The sequence below is a fragment of the Lethenteron reissneri genome, chromosome 46, assembly GCF_015708825.2.
Source record: "Lethenteron reissneri isolate LAM-NWPU_2019-01 chromosome 46, ASM1570882v1, whole genome shotgun sequence".
Classification (NCBI taxonomy): Eukaryota; Metazoa; Chordata; class Hyperoartia; order Petromyzontiformes; family Petromyzontidae; genus Lethenteron; species Lethenteron reissneri.
The window spans coordinates 9,922,421-9,940,533 of record NC_083824.1 but is presented as its reverse complement, the minus strand read 5'-3'; the positions used below and the strand labels follow the sequence as shown (position 1 = coordinate 9,940,533).

Genomic DNA, 18,113 nt, shown 5'->3' with positions numbered 1-18,113 from the left:
TAAATTTTTCTCCAGGTTCCTCCGGTCTCGCCCTCATTCGCCTCCACATTTAGAATCGACTTGCGTTTACATTTAGTTTTTTGGCTGCTTACTACAAATTCCCACGCGTGGCAATGATATCGGCCGCTTCGACGGACTACCATCGCGTGTGGCCAGCCAGGGTCGCCACTAATAGCTGAGAGCTCCGTGGGCTTCTCAATAGGCAGGTACACAATGACGTACGGGGTTGACACGGGCAGACACGAGGGGCAAGGAGAAATTATAGAGAGACACCGACCAACAAGGGTAGACACATGGAGGCATACGGACACACGGGAGACGATACGGGGAGGCACCTCCAATTAGCACGGTTGGCTACGTACGGTGCGAAAGAAATGCAACGTACATACCAGGTATGTGGGGGTACAATCCGCCCATCACAGGAGCATCACACGGTCCGGCTCGGTTACCTACCCGTGGCTTTTTTGGGGGGTTCAGTGTCTTGAACCGCAACTGAATTAAAATGTTTCCGCCTTGTACACGATGATCTAATACCCCATCTGAAATGTCTTTCTCAACAGGTGATTGAATGTTGAATATTGTGAAAGCGATGGGCGGCGAGTGTGAACGTATTTCGCAATAAGTTGATTGAGATTGTTGGAAGACTTGTAGAGAAACGGTGTTTTCACGGCAATGTATTCTTGTTATTCTGGTGTTGTATCTATAAACGGAGCACCACGTGCATGCGCAAACAATGTGGTTGCGTACTTCAACGATACCTGGTGACTCGAATCGTCCGAAAGTTACTCAAGTTGCATTCAGAAATATATCATTGCACGACTCATACGTGCATATAGATATATACACACACACACATAACGATGTGCGTGTTTAGTAGGGGAGCGGTGGCGCAGTGGTTAGCGCGTCTGCATCCAATAAATCCTGCGTGGTGGTTCCGATTCCCGGCCGGGGTCCTGGGTTTCCCCTACCCCCCCCCTGCCCTCTCTTCCTCTTCCTTTACCAACCAGCGTGGTGAAATATTCTCGCACCAAACTCCCATGACCCTCGGGAGCAGTAGAAGAATATCGCCGCAGTGCGTGATGCACGGCGGCGATATGTGAACATGTAAAATTGGTGGCCGCTTGGCTGGCAATGCCACCGTGGAGGTCTCACGGTGAGGTGTGGGTGAGGACGCCCAGAGAGGCTTTCGTTTCTTTGCAAAGCTGCGCCTACTGTACCTTGACCTTTAGGCCTTTTTTACAGCGTTTTTATTGATTTACAGCTCTCCACAAACACCGCAACGACACCGCTCGCCGCTCGCATTCCTCACCGGCCTCCTCCTGCCGTTCTCTGCAACACTCGCCCGGGACCGCGTACTCGCGATCTCACTCGCACGCTCGCTCACTCACTCAATCGCACACTCGCTCGCTCGCACGCCCGCTCGCACGCTCACTCACTCGCTCACTCGCTCACTCACTCACTCGCTCACTCACTCAATCGCTCACTCACTCACTCACTCACACGCTCACTCGCTGACTTACTCGCTCGCTCACTCCCTCACTCACTCACTCGCTCGCACGCTCACTCACTCACACGCTCACTTATTCACTCGCTCGCTCGCTCACTCACTCGCTCACTCACTCACTCACTCGCTCACTCGCACACTCGCCCACTCACTCGCACGCTCGCCCACAATGACAAAACAATATCCTACCCCTAGATCAAGTGGTTCTCTAACCTTCGCTGCAGCCATGCACCCCTTTAGTTCTCAATCGTCCAAAGCAATGTGATCATGTTCGTGGACACTAAAGGATTTGAGGAAACTTACGGTGCCCGTGGCTTTATTTGTGTTTCCGATGATTTAGCTTCGAAAATAAAACTTGGCTATGTCTGGCACCCCCAGAAAAGAGCACCCCCAGGTTAAGAAGCACTGACCTCGAGACAATTGCTGTTTGCGAGTGCCAGGAGGGTGGGTAGGTGGGTGGACATGACCGCGTATGGCCGCCTTTGTCTCCCTTTGTCTCCCCCCACTGCCGACATTTGACACGCGGTATGTTGAACTTCTGTCGCACCGTACGTAGCCAAGTGTGCTAATAGGAGGTGCACAGAACCGTTTCAAATATTCACTGCCACTGCTTATGTATTGGTTGTATATTGGTTGTGTATTGGTTATTTATTGGTTGTGAGCAGAGAATCGAACTTGGCGCAGTGCGCTAACCACTCCACCGCCGCTCCTCGCACAGATTACACACTCGCAAATACAAAGATCCCCCGTATAGCCTTAACATACTGTTGGGGCAAGTGCTGTTCGCGCGCCAGCAGCACGCGCGCGCCGCCTTTGTCTCCCGAGTGGCGACGTTCGCACAACGCGCTAGGTACTCATTTGAGGCTGAGTTGACCTAGGGGTTCAGATAATCGTCACTGGGTGTTGGCCGTGTTTTGCGGGAATCGAACCCGCGTCGCCGGGTTCGTAGCGCAGCGCGCTAACCGCTACACCACCGCTCCCCACATTCCTGTGTATTGGTGAAAGTGCTGTTAGCGAGCGCCAATTAAGGGCGGTGCGACGCTTGAGGGCTGAGAAGGGGGGGGGGGGTTGGGATGCCTCCCGTGGCCGCCACAACGCCCGGGCCGCTGCTGATATTTCTCATTAAAGCAGTCACCTGGGGGAATTGCGACACGTACGGCTTCGTCGCTTTGGGCTGGATGTCGAACTCGGATCGCCTCGAACATACAGAACGAAGACAAATATCTCCCGTGTAGCCTCAACGGACTGTTGGGGCAAGTGCTGTGAGCGAGCATCCCTTGAAAGTCGTGACGGCGCACGAGGGCGAGTGGTGGGGGTGGGTTTTCCAACACCACACCCGGTCGCCTTTGTCTCCCCAGTGGCGATGTTCATACACCGCACCAGGAACTCATTTGAGGCTGGTGTTTGCCGTGAGCAAGAATCGAACTCGAGAACGCCCGGTGCATAGCCCTTCACCACGGCTCCCCACACATATGTATATGTATATAAAGACAGAGACAAAGATCTCCCGTGTAGCCTCAACAGACTGTTGGGGCAGGTGCTGTTTATGAGCACCAATGAAGGTCAGAACGGCACACGAGGTGGTGGGTGGCCAGCACCACGCCCGGCCGCCTTTGTCTCCCCAGTGGCGATGTTTTTACGCACCAGGTACTCATATGAGGCTGAGTCGACCTAGGGGAGGCCCAGAACCGGTTCAGACAATCGTCACTGGTGTCGGCCGTGAGCGGGAATCGAACCCGGGTCGCCAGGTTCGTAGCGCAGTGCGCTAAAACGCTACACTACCGCTCCCCACGGAAGGTGTGTATATGTGGATAGACACACTCACACACTCACGGATATGTGTGCACGTGCGTGTGCATCGCACGTATGGATGGTGGTTGTGACAACAGGACTATCGCGTTCTACGAATCCACGAGTAATTATGATCACGGTATTTATAACGGTAGAATCGCGCGCCGATTATAATCTGCTCGACTTGAATTCCGAAGAGCGCATTAAATGCGCATTGTTTTTAGGTTTCGTCATTAAGCGACCTCGTTTTTTTGTTATCCCGGAATGAACGCGTACGATGGACGATATGCAGGAATCAGAGAAATAAGTTTATTTCCCGAGTGTAGCCCATTGAGCTAAGGAGTTCATTTTCAAGGGCGACTCGGCCAATGCAATATAACGATGCTAACATATCCGAGAATATACGTGCGCGGTAATATATATGATAATATATATGCAATTTAATAATAACTAAAACAACCTTTTGGTGTCTGACCCATAGAAGCGAGCGGCTCACGATCGGATGGTTGCGAGTTCAGATCTTGCTTGGAGGTTGACTCAGCCCATCACCCGTGCAGGGCCGATAAAACGAATGCCACTGCAAGTATATGGAGAATAAAAAAAAACGGTGGTAGTCCTATGGATACACTCGTCCGCCACGAGGAATTTCCACAACTGGCTCAGCACTATAAACGGGAGATATGAGCACTTAATACCTCAATTGGAAATTTGAGCAGGATATCACTTTGACTTTGTAGGGGGTGATCGGGGAGGGGGGGGGGGGAGTGAATAAAAAAAAAACGATACCAACAACAAAAACATACAAGAAGTGTAACCCGCGTCTCCCCGACCACACGTCTCCGCGCATTGCGAGATGAACTCTGGGTTAGTCGGGGCACATGGGGTCCGGCGCGTGCCGCTTACCAGCCAGGACGTCCTCGGGTAACCACGATACACCCCGGGGTCTTGCAGCCGAGCTTGCGAGCCTCGAAATGGATTTAGATATAGAGCAAGAGTGGGGGGGGGGGGGGTAGGAAACAAAGAGGACCTTGGTTGGGGTAGAGGGGACCCCGCTAGGAGCCGAGTGCTAATGAACAGAGACGCGCGGTTATGCGACCGGACCCCCGAGATATTTGCTCGCGTGTGTGTGTCTCTGTGTGTGTGTGTGTGCACGTGCGTTCCCGTACACACACACACACACATTGATGCTGCTAAGCGACTGCTTTTTAAGTCGGGGTATCGGTGCCAAAGGGGGAACCCCCTCTGCTGAGCGGGGTCCCCAGCCCCTATATGGGGATGGGGGCTGGCTGGCCGGGGTCGCGCGACCCCCTCGAAACCGCCTTTGTCGTCGGCTGAGTGTCTGAGTCGCTTGGAAAGCCGACCACGTTCCGACTGCGCCCTTGCTGACCCACGCATCAACGGCTAGAGGCCCCCCTATTTCCCTAGCCCTGCATACCCCAACCCCCCCAAAACTCGTAAACAACAACAGCAGCAGCAGCCGTGAACAACAAACCAAACGCTGGTTAATCAGACGAATAATAATGAGACCGTAAAGGAGTGTGTTTATTCTATGATGTGCGTAAATTTGAACGATAATCCACCGCTATTACGCCGCAGGCTGCGTGTTGCGTCTAAATAATAATGATAACGCTTTAACGTGTGCGCGAAGAATTTGAAAACCTTCCCTGAAATTAAATTAAAAACCCCACTTTGCCTCTTGCATTTCATTATTGTTATTGCTCGTAAAAAAAAATACTAATCCTAATATATACACTCTTACGATGCACGTGCGATTCGCACCCGTGAAATAATCGCGAGTGTCAATCGACACGGCGTCAATGAATTGCCCCACCTATGCAGCTCGAGGCAGTTGCGAGCTCCACTAACGGACCTTGGGGCTTGGCTACGAAAACGTGCGCCTAATGCTAATTTCGCTCGCCCGATGCTGGTCGCATACGCCGCCGTGCGAGTCTCTGCGCCCACAATCGCAGCGGTGTTATTCTCTTCCGGTCGGCAAAAATTAAAACAAAAAAAAATCACTGCCGAGCGATCGGAAGTCTCGTCCGCTGCGCGTGGGGAGGAGCAGGCGTGTACATGGAAGCTCTCGCTGCGCGCTCCAAGAATCACTCCCTCCACATCGCCGACGACCGCTCGACATTTCGCTTAGGACGAAAGCGAAGCCGCGTCCGCGTTGCGCGCGTTCACGACGCCGCGTCGCCTCCTCGTTCGCTCGTTCGCTCGCTCGCTCGCCCACGTGTGCGCGCGGGATGGATGCGTGCAGTGTAAAAGCCGACGTGATCTCACGCTAGGTGGCAGCAGGACTACAGGCGAGAAGAAGTCGGCTACGTCGGCGTTACGAGGCGTTAGTCAAAGGAGGCCACGATCAGAGTGAATCAGAGAGAGAGACTCGGAGGAGAGACACACACACACACAGAAGAGTCTGGGGAGACAGGACGCCGCGCGCGGAGCTCAGAGCGCAAACCTCTTCCTCCTCTTCGTCTCTTCACGGAGCCGCGCAGAGGAGGAGGAGACCTCGATGACTTCGGACCATCTCCTCCAGTCGACGCTGAGACACAGACACTGCGGTTTGTGTCCTTGGCTGAGCGTGGTAAATCTGGCTTCATGCATTCATTAACACGCGCTCGTTGTGTGCTGTTGTTTTGTCCGCTAAGCGCCGGTGAATGAATGAGCGGCTCGCACTTTGCGCCTCGCGTGTCCCCCCCCTCCACCCCTGCCTATCTGCCTCTCTCTCTCTCCCTGTGCGCGTTGCGTGCGGCACCGCGTCCCGTAACGCGAGCGGCCGGGTTTCTCGGGGTGTGCGTGCGGCGGCAACAGCCAGCAGAAGCAGCAACATCAGCAGCAACAGCAGCAGCGACAACAGCAGTAGCAGCAAAATCAGCAGCAACAACAGCAGCAGTAGTAGCAGCAACAGCAGCAGCAGTAGCAGCAACATCAGCAGAAACAACAGCAGCAGCAGTAGCAGCAGCAATAGAAGCAGCAGCAACAGCAGAAGCAGCAGCAGTAACAGCAGCAGTAGCAACAACAGCAGCAGCAGTAACAACAGCAGCAGCAGCAGTAACAACAGCAGCAGTAACAGCAGCAGCAGTAACAACAGCAGCAGCAACAGCAGCAGCAGTAGCAGCAGCAGTAACAACAGCAGTAACAACAACAGCAGCAGTAACAACAGCAGTAACAACAACAGCAGCAGTAACAACAGCAGTAACAACAGCAGCAACGGCATCAGCGTGCGTGTTGCACTTTCTACTCACGCCGGTTCGAGCACAGCGGTGGCCGTGGCCGTGGCCGCGCTCGGGGGGGACTCCGAGACTCCGGCGTCGCTAAGATGACAACGCGGCTGGTCGCGGCGATGGGAACGAGAGGGCCAATTGTTTAATTGCCCCCGCAGGTTTTTGGGGCGCCGCATCTCAGCGCTGTCCGCGAAGCCCCCAGCCAACCCGCACCCTCACCACGAGACTCCAAACTCCCCGCCCCTCACCCACAACGCACGGCTCACCCACAACACCATCGCATCACCCACCCACCCACTAGCCGGCCGGTCAGCCCCCTTCCCCAACTCTCCCCAGCCTCTCTCTCCCCTTACGCACCCCCACCTCCTCAGTCTCTCGCGCCACCTCCAACTCCGAGGTTTCGCCCCCCCACACCCACCCACCCACCCTCCATCTCTCTCACCCAACCCCGCCGCCTCTCCTCACACGCTCTCCTCCCGAAGGAAGAAGAAGACGGGAGAGAAAAAAAAATAGATTCCCCTTCCCCACTCCTGCCGAGGTCTGGCCCCTCCTCCTGGACACATCCTCCCCCCCCCCCCCCCGCGGTCCAACCATTCGCCTTTGATTATCAGCTGCCAACAGACCTCTCCTCGGCGCACCCTGACACGCCGAGCCTTATATGGTAGCGGTCGTCATAGAGACGTGTCACTTTCAGCCGTCGTGTCAAAGTTCACTATATACCGACATCCGCGGCTCGGTTGCCTTCAGAGGCACATTTCGCGGCGAGCCGCTCCCGTCGCGACTGCGCACGGAGCGCTCCTAGCCTGAATATTTGATTGGGGGGGGGGGTGAGTGTTTTTTTCTCCTTTTTCTATAAGGGGGCGAGCGTCGAGCCAAACGCCTCCTTTGTGCGTGCGCCTCGCCTGCCGAGGGTTTGCTCTGAAATTGTTTCGCTCCGGGAAGAAAAGAGGTGGTGGGGGGGGGGCGGGAGAGAGAGAGACACACACACACTGAGAGCGAAGAGACACAGAGAGAAGAGAGAGAGAGTGGCGAGAGAGAGAGAGGGGAGAGGTGGAAGAGAAAAAAAGAGTCGTGAAAGAAGTGTCCAGCAGCGCTCCTCGCTCGCTCGCTCACGCGGCGTTCTCCGCTGGTGCTTGCTCGCCGCCTGCACTGCCTCTCATCTTTAACCCTTGCCCGGGTTTATTGGCTTCCTGAATGGCTGGATGCGCTCTGCCCTGGACCCGGCCTCCCGACACTCACGTCTCCTGATCGCCCGCCCCGCTCCCGCTCCGCTTCGCTCCTCCGCTCTCCTTCTCATCACCAACGCCGCCTCCACGCTCCGACGTTCCCCCCGTCCGCTCCGCGCTGCGCTCGCATAGACGGGCGTCCGCCGTCGGCCGCGACTCCTTCGGCCGCCGCTCCTTCGCTCTCCTCATCCTCTTCGGCTGCCTCCTCGTCCTCCTCCTCCCCCCACGTCTCTTCCCCCCTTCCCCAGGCATCTCCTCGCCGCGCTATGGCAATGGTTGTCGGGCCGTGGCGAGACCCGCAGGACGAGATGGCGGGGCCGCCGAGCCAGACCGGGCAGCCGCCCCTCGCTCCGGCGGCCGGGCCGCACACCCCGCAGACGCCCGGACACGCAGGGCCGCCCCCGACGACTCCCGGACAAGGCAGCACGCAGGGGGACAAGCAGCAGTCCAATGTGGAGTGCGTGGTGTGCGGCGACAAATCGAGCGGCAAGCACTACGGACAGTTCACGTGCGAAGGATGTAAAAGTTTTTTCAAACGGAGTGTCCGCCGGAACCTGACCTACACGTGCCGCGCCAACAGGAACTGCCCCATCGACCAGCACCACCGCAACCAGTGTCAGTACTGCCGCCTCAAGAAGTGCCTCAAGGTCGGCATGCGGCGTGAAGGTGTGTGTGCCCAGCGAACCTGTGGACACGAATGACAGCAGCCATCTCGCACGCACGCACACAAACACGCACGCACGCACGTACACTACAGATGTTTACACGTGGACAATTGTTACGCAGGCACATGTACACACGCGCACACACATACGCGAGCGCGCACGCGCTTTACACGGATGTCTTAACGTTTTGTAAATATTTAGCGATGCCGTTTACGTTCAAATGTTTGCGTTAGAGATCTTTTTTTTTCGTCAATAGCTTCGTGTGATTTATTGTCTATGAAACGGACGTACGAGAATGCTTAGTTTGTTGTCTTCTTATTCTTGTGTTTGAGTGTAACGCACACGGGCAATTGCGCATGTTAAAACGTGCTCGCTAACGCAGTAGTGTTTCACAACGATAATACTAATAATAATAAAACACTCAACCGCAAAGGTTTCAAGGTGCATTCGGACCCGCGCGTGTGTTCGACGCAACGTGTATTTAGCGACACGTGATTTCACAACGCCATCTATATTTCACACTTGCACACACACGCACGCGCGCGCGACACCACTAAAGTTAAACACACACGCGCGCATCTCCAATTCGGCGCGCCACGTGCTTATTATTTAAACGTCGCGTTTGAAATCTCGCACCGATGCCGTTGAAGTGTTGAGCAGCTCGGGTTACTCTCCAGCTGCTGCCCCGAGTCTCTTGGTTATTCGCGTGGGTTGTGACTTCTTTTAATTGCAGCTCTTGTCCCCTTTCCAGCCGTGCAGCGGGGTCGACTGGCACCCACTCAGCACCCCAATCCGGCGCTGCAGTACGCCCTGGTGAACGGCGACCCTCTGAACGGCCACTCGTACCTCTCGGGCTACATCTCGCTGCTCCTGCGCGCCGAGCCTTACCCCACGTCACGCTACGGCAGCCAGTGCATGCAGCCCAACAACATCATGGGCATTGAGAACATCTGCGAGCTGGCGGCGCGTCTCCTCTTCAGCGCCGTGGAGTGGGCGAGGAACATCCCGTTCTTCCCCGACCTGCAGATCACGGACCAAGGTGGCGCTGCTACGGCTCGTGTGGAGCGAGCTGTTCGTGCTGAACGCGGCGCAGTGCGCCATGCCGCTCCACGTGGCCCCGCTGCTCGCCGCCGCGGGACTCCACGCGTCGCCCATGTCCGCCGATCGCGTGGTGGCCTTCATGGACCACATCCGCATCTTCCAGGAGCAGGTGGAGAAGCTCAAGGCGCTGCACGTCGACTCTGCCGAGTACAGCTGCCTCAAGGCCATCGTGCTCTTCTCCACCGGTGAGTCGAGCGAGTCGAGTGAGCGAGCGAGCGAGCGAGCGAGCGAGTGGGGGAGCAGGGGTGATAGATTCACAACCAGCAGCAGCAGTAGCAGCACCGCCACCGCGACCACCGCTAGCAGCAGCAGCAGTAAGCACCACCAGCAACAGTAGCACCACCAGCACCCCGCCGTTTGGCGTCACCCTTCCCCGCGTGTGCTTTGCCTGAGTGCGCTAAGGGTGGCGAGTGAACGTATCTCAGCGCCTGGCAGCCGCGTCGCTGTGCCTCGATCCATTGCACCGCGCGTGTCATTCCGACAAATATCCATTACGCGCGTAATTGGGTAAATTTATTTACACATTTATATAAAAAAAGAGCTGAGTATACACGATGATGATATTGTTATCAGCAGTGTGTTTTTGCGGAACTATCGCACCGAACAAGTAATTAATTAAACGCGTCTGTTGACCCGGCCTTCGACGTGAAACTAAATACGTGCGTCTACTGATACATATATACATAGATGCCCTTCTTGTACTATACATATATATTTATCTAACTGCTACCATTTATATTGATATGTTAGCAGTTAGATCGCATTGGGAGTAGCAGGAGGGTGCGTGTAGCTAGCGAGGGACAAAAATGCCCCCCCCCCCTCGAGCGAGGCAATAAGGACACGAAAAGCCGTGGGGCCCATTAAGTGCCGAGTGCGTCGCGAACACGGGACGGCCCCAGCGGGTTCCGCCGTGCCCCGCACCTGGCTGCGATCTGACCCAAGCGCACACTCCCTCGCAGCAAACGCCGGCCAGAATGGCCGGAGATCGTGCACACACTGGGGGTGGGGGGGGGGGCTGCTAACTTGGGGAGCCCCTGCCAAACGCAGTGCAAACATCCTACCATGTATTCCCATCGCGTTCACCGCCACCATCGACCAAAACGACTACCACCACCACCCCCATTACATTCAGCGTATACGCTTGTGTGTACACTATTTCACACGCGCACGTGTGTGTTCATTCACTTTTAAAACAACCACTGCTCTCTGTGCGTTCATTCGCTGCCTAATGCATTCGCACATTCACATGTGTGAGTGAGTATGTGTATATATATGTGCGTGTGTATATGTATGTATGTATGGGGATCGGTAGTGTAGTGGTTAGCGCACTGCACTTACAAAACCCGGCGAACCGAGTTCGATTCCCGCTCACAGCTAATACCAGTGACGATTATCTGAACCAGTCCTGGGCCTCCCCTAGGTCGACTAAACCTCAAATGAGTACCTGGTGCGGTGTGTAAACATCGCCGCTGGGGAGACAAAGGCGGTCGGGCCGTGGTGCCGGCCACTCACCCTCCGTGCGCCGTGCCAGCCCATCATAGGTACTCGCTAACGGCACTTGCCCCTACAGTCCGTTAAGGCTATAGGGGGGATCGTTGTCTTTTGTATATGTGCGTGTGATTACGCTTTCACTGACGTACGTGATTGTATATCTCTAAACCGGTGGGGAGGGTGCGGTTCAGAACAGAGAGCTATCTATTGAATTGTTAGGGGAGTCACTTGGTAGAGTTTTAAAAAGTTAAGTTCCCTGTGAATGGGTTTAACGTTGCGGGGTTAATCCGCCAGGCAGTACCACTAATCCGGCCTCGCGTCGAGCAATAAACCCGTTCATCCACCCGGGGTAGTGGCTCGCAGAGGAGACGATAGCCAACTCCAGCTCCCAGCGCTAGCCTCGGCTATAACACTCGCATCGGCTATAACACGAGCATCGTCTACAATACTCGCAGCAGCTCTGGCATTCGCTATAGATATGCCCACTATGTATGGTGAACTTATTTCGCTTGCATTCACGATACCACTAACATTGGCAAGAGCACTAGCATCCGATACAGCACCCGCATCAGCTATAACTCTAGCATCATGCATACCACTGGCATTCACTACATGACTAACATTCACAACAGCACTTGCATCAACTATAACGCTGGTATTCACTATAATACTAGCATCAGCTATAATACTAGCATCAGCTATTGCACTATCATCGGCTACAATACTAGCATCAGATGTTCGACTAGCATCGGCTACAACACTAGCATCAGCTATAACACGAGCGCTTACTATACCGATCACAGTAGAACTATCTCTAACAGTAACACCAGTGCTAATGCTATCCCTTACAAGTTTACAGTCCAGACTGTCGCTGAACTAACACGGGCATTAACGCCAGCAGTAACTCTATGCCTAACAGCCGCACCAACAACACATGCGTTCGTGAAAACAAGCGCCAACCCTCACTGTGACACTAGCACTAACTCTCACTTTAGCAGCACTAACGCGGTCACTATAATTACTAGCGCTATCCTTAACACCATCACTACCTCGAGCTGCAACACTCGCACTGACATGAGCAATTACACTAACTCCCGCTCTAGCACGTGCCCTAACTCTATACCTAACACTAACACCATATCGCGCACTAACATCAGCACTAGCTATTGCTGTAACATTAATACTGACGCTTTAAAGACAGCACTAACACTATAGCAATATCTGCAACACTTAGGACTAACGCCAAGCTTGAAGCAAGAACTCAGTGAAGTAACCCGTGCAAAGTCTCCATCACCAACATCAAATACAAAGATCCCCCGTATAGCCTGAACAGACTGTTGGGGCAAGTGCTGTTTGCGAGTAGCACCCTGTGAGTGGCCAGCCCCACGCCCGTCCGCCTTTGTCTCCCTCGGCGGCGATGTTGTTTACACACCGCACTAGGTACTCATTTGAGGCTGAGTCGACCACCATCATCATCATCACCACCACCGCCATCAGCAATCATCACAGAGTCGTCTGTATTGTCAACTCGCAACTCACCGCAGCCGTTCCTTAGTGAGCTGCGTAACTGCACACGCGATCATTATCATCAAACGGCACATTTCGACAAGGTACTCCCGAAGAGAACATTCGTGTACTCGGAAATTGTTATTCTATATAATTTAACACAACTCGCTAGCTGGTCATTCAATTTTAAACGGTTGTTTTTTGTTGTTGTTGTGTTGTTGATGTTGTCGCCGGCATATTTGTTACTAATTATAGCAATGCTAACGACGTGCAGTGAAATATTGAACGTGTTAACAATGCTCGTGTTGTATGAGTGGGGAGCGGTGGTGGAGTGATTTTGTACTGCACCGCGCTACCGAACCTGGCGACCCGAGTTCGATTCAGTGACGGCCAACATCAGTGAACAATATTGACCCGGTTCTGGGCTCTCTCCGCAAGGTCACCTCAGCCTTAAATCAGCACCTGGTGGTGTGTGTGTGTGAACATCGGCACTTGGGAGACAAAGGCGGCCGGGCGTTGTGCTGACCAACCACCCCCTCGTGGCGCGGTGCCGGCCTTCATATTGGTGCTCGCTCACAGCACTTGCCCCAGCAATCTGTCAAAGGCTATACGGGGGATCTTTGCCTTTGTCGAGACTCGTGGAGACACCAACGGGATGGGTTTGAATCCCGTCCCGCCGGCGTGGCTGCTATCGAACAGCCATTGCTCGTCATTAGCACGATTATCCAAAACAATTGGGACAGACATGAGCGTCGGCAAGTTCTTAAAAGTAACCCCCCCACACACACTCAATCAATCCACAAACACCGCACACACACCACACACAAATATCACACACCACACACACATCCCACACACCCCGCACACACATCACACACATCACATCATACACACCGCACACACACACCGCACATCACACACACCGCACACACACACACCGCACACACCGCACACACACACACCGCACATCACACACACCGCACACACACACACACCGCACACACACACACACCGCACACACACACACCGCACACACCGCACACACACACACCGCACATCACACACACCGCACACACACACACACCGCACACACATCACACACCGCACACACACTCCACACACACATCGCACAAACACACCGCACACACATCACACTCCGCACACACACACCGCACACACCGCACACACACACACCGCACATCACACACACCGCACACACACACACACACCGCACACACATCACACACCGCACACACACTCCACACACACATCGCACAAACACACCGCACACACATCACACTCCGCACACACACACCGCACACACACATCGCACACACACCGCACACACACATAACACACACACACACCGCACACACTGCAAATAACGAACTCAGCTCCGGTTATTTTCCCTATAGGCAGTTGTAAGCCGAACCGGCTATGCTTGTTCGCATGCCCGTGTCTGTGTGTTTACGCTGTGTGTAGTAGTAGTAATAATAATAAACGCCCTGCCTGGTTTCGGGGGGGTGTGGGGGGGGCCTTTGGCCGTAGCCTCCCCACGACTCGTATCCACACAGCTCAGCGAACCTCACGAACCCGTGAGTCGAAGGGTGGAACGCGCAAGCGACGGGCCGACTCGCGTCTCTCTGACGGCCGCTCGCTTCGCACCCAAATCGGCTGCTCGATGTGGCTCGATGCCTCCCTCCCTCTCACGGCGCTTGATGACGACGCTCATGCCGCTGCCGCTGATGATGATGATGATACTGATGCTGTTGCTGATGCTGCTGATGATGATGCTGTTGCTGCTGCTGATGATGATGCTGTTGCTTATGCTGCTGCTGCTGCTGATGATGCTGATGCTGTTGCTGCTGCCGCTGATGATGTTGTTGCTGCTGATGCTGCTGCTGATGATGATGGCAAGGCGCGTCCTAAGGCCGCGCGGACAGTCCATCGCAGCATCAGTCTGCCCCCCCCCACCCCACCCCATCTCACCCTGTTGTCTCGTCCGTGTGCCCCCCCTCCCTCCTCCTTCCCCTTTTTCCCAATTGCCCCCTACCCCCCCCCCCCCCCCCCATTGCCGTGCCTCGTCAAAGACGCGTGCGGCCTCTCGGACTCGGCGCACATCGAGAATCTGCAAGAGAAGTCGCAGTGCGCCCTGGAAGAGTACGTGCGGAGTCAGTACCCCAACCAGCCGACGCGCTTCGGCAAGCTGCTGCTTCGCCTGCCCTCCCTGCGCACGGTGTCCTCGTCTGTCATTGAGCAGCTGTTCTTCGTGCGCCTGGTAGGTAAAACTCCCATAGAGACTCTCATCCGTGACATGCTGCTGTCCGGTAGCAGCTTCAACTGGCCTTACATGCCGATACAATAGAGGCGGGCTTGTGTGGAGGAGGAAGGTGGTGGTGGTGGTGGAGGAAGGAGCGGCAGGAGGAGGAGGAGGAGAAAGGCCGCATTGTGTTTGGCCAGCCCCTCCAGCCCGCACCGCACGGCACGATGATGATGATGATGGCGGCATGTGGAAGACGACCTCGTGTTGTAAATAGAAGAGAAGCGGACTCGATTAATGTCCATTATTATATATATATAATGAGTGAGAGATAAAGCGTGCGCGCGTGCGTGTGCACGCGAGAGAGAAACACACACACACACGCACAGAAACATGTGTCCGCGATGCTGGTTGTTAGAAGATTTCGTGTAGTGTAGGACATGATGCTCTTAGTCGATGTTTTGTAAAAAAAGAAACGGACATGAGAATAACACGGACTTGTTTAATTCATTTCCCTTCCCCTTATTCTTCAATGGCGTCCTGTAAAAGATGAGCGAACGACAGACACGAGATGTGATTGATGAATTACCGTAAAACATTTTTTCCATTTGGGGGTTTGTGTTTCCCAGATTCTTGTAAAATCGTTCACGTGTCTCTACGTAATTCATAGCTGTTTTGTATTTCCTGGTTGCAAACCAGATTCGTTGTGATGGTTACTAATAATTTTGATATAGCCATTTTTCATATTCAGTATATATAAAAAAAACACAAAAAAGAGGTATGTGCGTGTGTTATATCCTTGTGAGCCGTGGTTTTTTTAAGAAACACACAAAAAAACACTTACGAAAAAAAAACCTCGACAATATGAGACACGAGCGACACCGGGGGACTCGACGGTATTGACAAGGGCGACTCGGGAGTCGAAGTCGTCCGTGCGTGCGCTTGGAGCTGTGTGCGGTTTTTGGAGGGATGCGGCACAGCGCGTGCGTGCGCGTGCGTTCGTGCGCGTGCGTGATGCGTACACGCACCGCGTAAATGCTGGGGGGGGAGGGGGCCGGCTGGGGCTGGGATGGAGGGGGGGTTGGGCTAAACTGCACCCTGATGAACTCGAGCAAAAACTAAGAGAGAAGTGAAACACGATTGAATAATTCCGATTTTTATTATTAATTATTAGTCGGGCGAGTGTACACACAATTAATTACTTGGAGGGGAGGGGGGCAGGGGGGACTTCCACGTGTTACCTCCCGGATTACGATGATGACGATGATGACGACGATGATTATGATGATGACGATGATGATGATGATTATGATGATGAATATGTCGCTAACATTGAAAGAGGAGGGATATTAAAAAAAAAACACCTCGCCTACTTCTTTCTCGCCTCCGTTTAAAAAAAAAATTCGGGGGTGGGGGGTCTTTTTGTGTTTCTGAAGACTTTTTCCGTGTGTTGGTAGCAAGAGGCCTGTATTATTTTGTCCAAGATGTTCGATGCACTTATGTTATTATTAAAGTTTTTCCTCTTCCATACAAAACAACGATTGCCTCGCAGGGTTTCTGTAAGGGTGACGGATTCGCGTAACAACAACAACAACAGCAAACAAACAAACACAACGATACGGTTTATTTTATATAAATTATGATCCATGATAATCGCCATTATTATTATTATTCTTTTTTATATAAATATCATCACACGCGTTGGTGGTGGCGTTTTTTTTCTTCTTCTTCCCATTGTGACGCGATTTTAGACGTCCATTCGTCGAGTGTCGCCAAGTGAATTTTTAGCCCCCCCCCCCTCCTCCCCCCGCTGACCCCCCACCCTCTTCGCCCCCCGCCCCCGCCGCCACTTTTACCGAAATTTCCGTCGAACATGAAGGCCGGGGGCGAGACGGGGGGAGGGGGAGAGCTTAATAGCTCATCGGATTTCTCCAGTAAAAATAAATATTCTGATTCTGAGAATTCGTCCATGGATTCGCGACCCACGTTGATGGGGGGGCAGGGGGGGGGGCACGCGGGCGGTTGCGGGCAGAGGGGGGGGGCAGTAGCGCCCCCTAAAATCAACAGCGATGCAGTGCAGCGATATCCCTCGTGGTGTGCAATCGGACGCATTGTGTCCGCGTTTACGGACATGCCTTTTTTGTAATTATAATTTAATGTTTTTTTTTTATTTCCCTATCCTTCCTCCCGTTTTTTTTTTGCTTGGGGAATTGACAATTATTTCTGTCGCATCCTTTTTACGTGTGTGTGTGTTTGTTTCGTCTTAAGATATCAGCAGCATCAGCATCAGGATGTTCTCCACGTGCATGTGCGTTGTACCTCTCTTGAACGGATTGAGTCGTATCACGCGTTGTGCCTCCCCCCCCCTTCGCCCCTCCGCCCTCGCCCCCCCCCCCGTACCGTATATCGAACAATACCTCACCCTGGCACATCCCCCTTTGTCTCCCTCCTTGCTGCATCACTAATTTGCTGAATTACAAAAAAAATGCAATAAAAGCAAAATTGTTCAACATATTCCTGTATCTCACAATTTGCACTCTGTCTAAATTAAGCGCAGCCTGGTGCCGTGTCCGACAAAACCCGCACAGAATCGGGGGCTCATGCGGTTCCCATGAATTGCAATAGTGCGGCAGGGTCATTGTGTTGAGTAGCGCAAGAAGCGAATGGGTAACATCCATCACAGACGCACATGATTTATACACATATATGTATTTTTTTTATTATTATATATATAGAGAGAGAAAAAAAACACCACGCATGACATAAAATATTGAATGCTCGCGAATATTCCCACCGAGATTCCAATACGAATAGGCGAGCATGTGTGCACGTGTGCGTACATTTTTCAAACGTGCGCGCCTGTGCAATGCGCACCTGCACGACGCTTACACGCGGCTAAACAAGCAAGCAAGCGCACGATACTTTTAAGCACGTGGATTCGCAGCAGCAAAAACATAACAACACAATCTGAGCGAGGTTGGGTCCAGAGAAGCACCTGTTGTCCGGTGAGGCCACCCAACCCCTGCGTGTTGACCACTCTCCGTGCCCTATCGTGGCAGGGTTCATTCAACACAGCGGCCGGATTCGATGCACAGTTGTCACCGGGGTGGGGGGGGAATTTGGCGACGTTTCGACTGACGGGCCTTGTTCACGAACGAGTGGTGGTCGTTCAGGAAAAGCCCTATCGGCCGGAACGTCGCGATCTGTTTCTCGCCTCGGCGATGGTTATTGTTTAACTTCAATTGCGTGGTTATTGAAAATGACCCTTATTAATTAACTGCATCTAATCTGATATATTATTCGACAGAAACGGTAACTGGAGATTATAAAATTAGATGTTAA

At 53.4% G+C, this 18,113-nt stretch overlaps 1 protein-coding gene and 1 pseudogene across 1 annotated transcript in view; one reads left to right on the top strand and one right to left on the bottom strand.

Moving 5' to 3' along the window:
* Positions 1–6,487, bottom strand: part of LOC133354036 (uncharacterized) — a 42,629-nt gene extending 36,142 nt beyond the window's left edge. The window contains exon 1 of the mRNA XM_061570580.1: positions 4,199–6,487. Within this exon, the coding sequence (XP_061426564.1) occupies positions 4,199–4,690 (492 nt within the window). The 5' untranslated portion in view covers positions 4,691–6,487. The remainder of the gene's footprint in view (positions 1–4,198) is intronic.
* LOC133354035 (nuclear receptor subfamily 2 group F member 1-A-like) lies at positions 360–15,589 on the top strand (annotated as a pseudogene).
* The last annotated feature ends 2,524 nt before the right edge of the window (positions 15,590–18,113 follow it).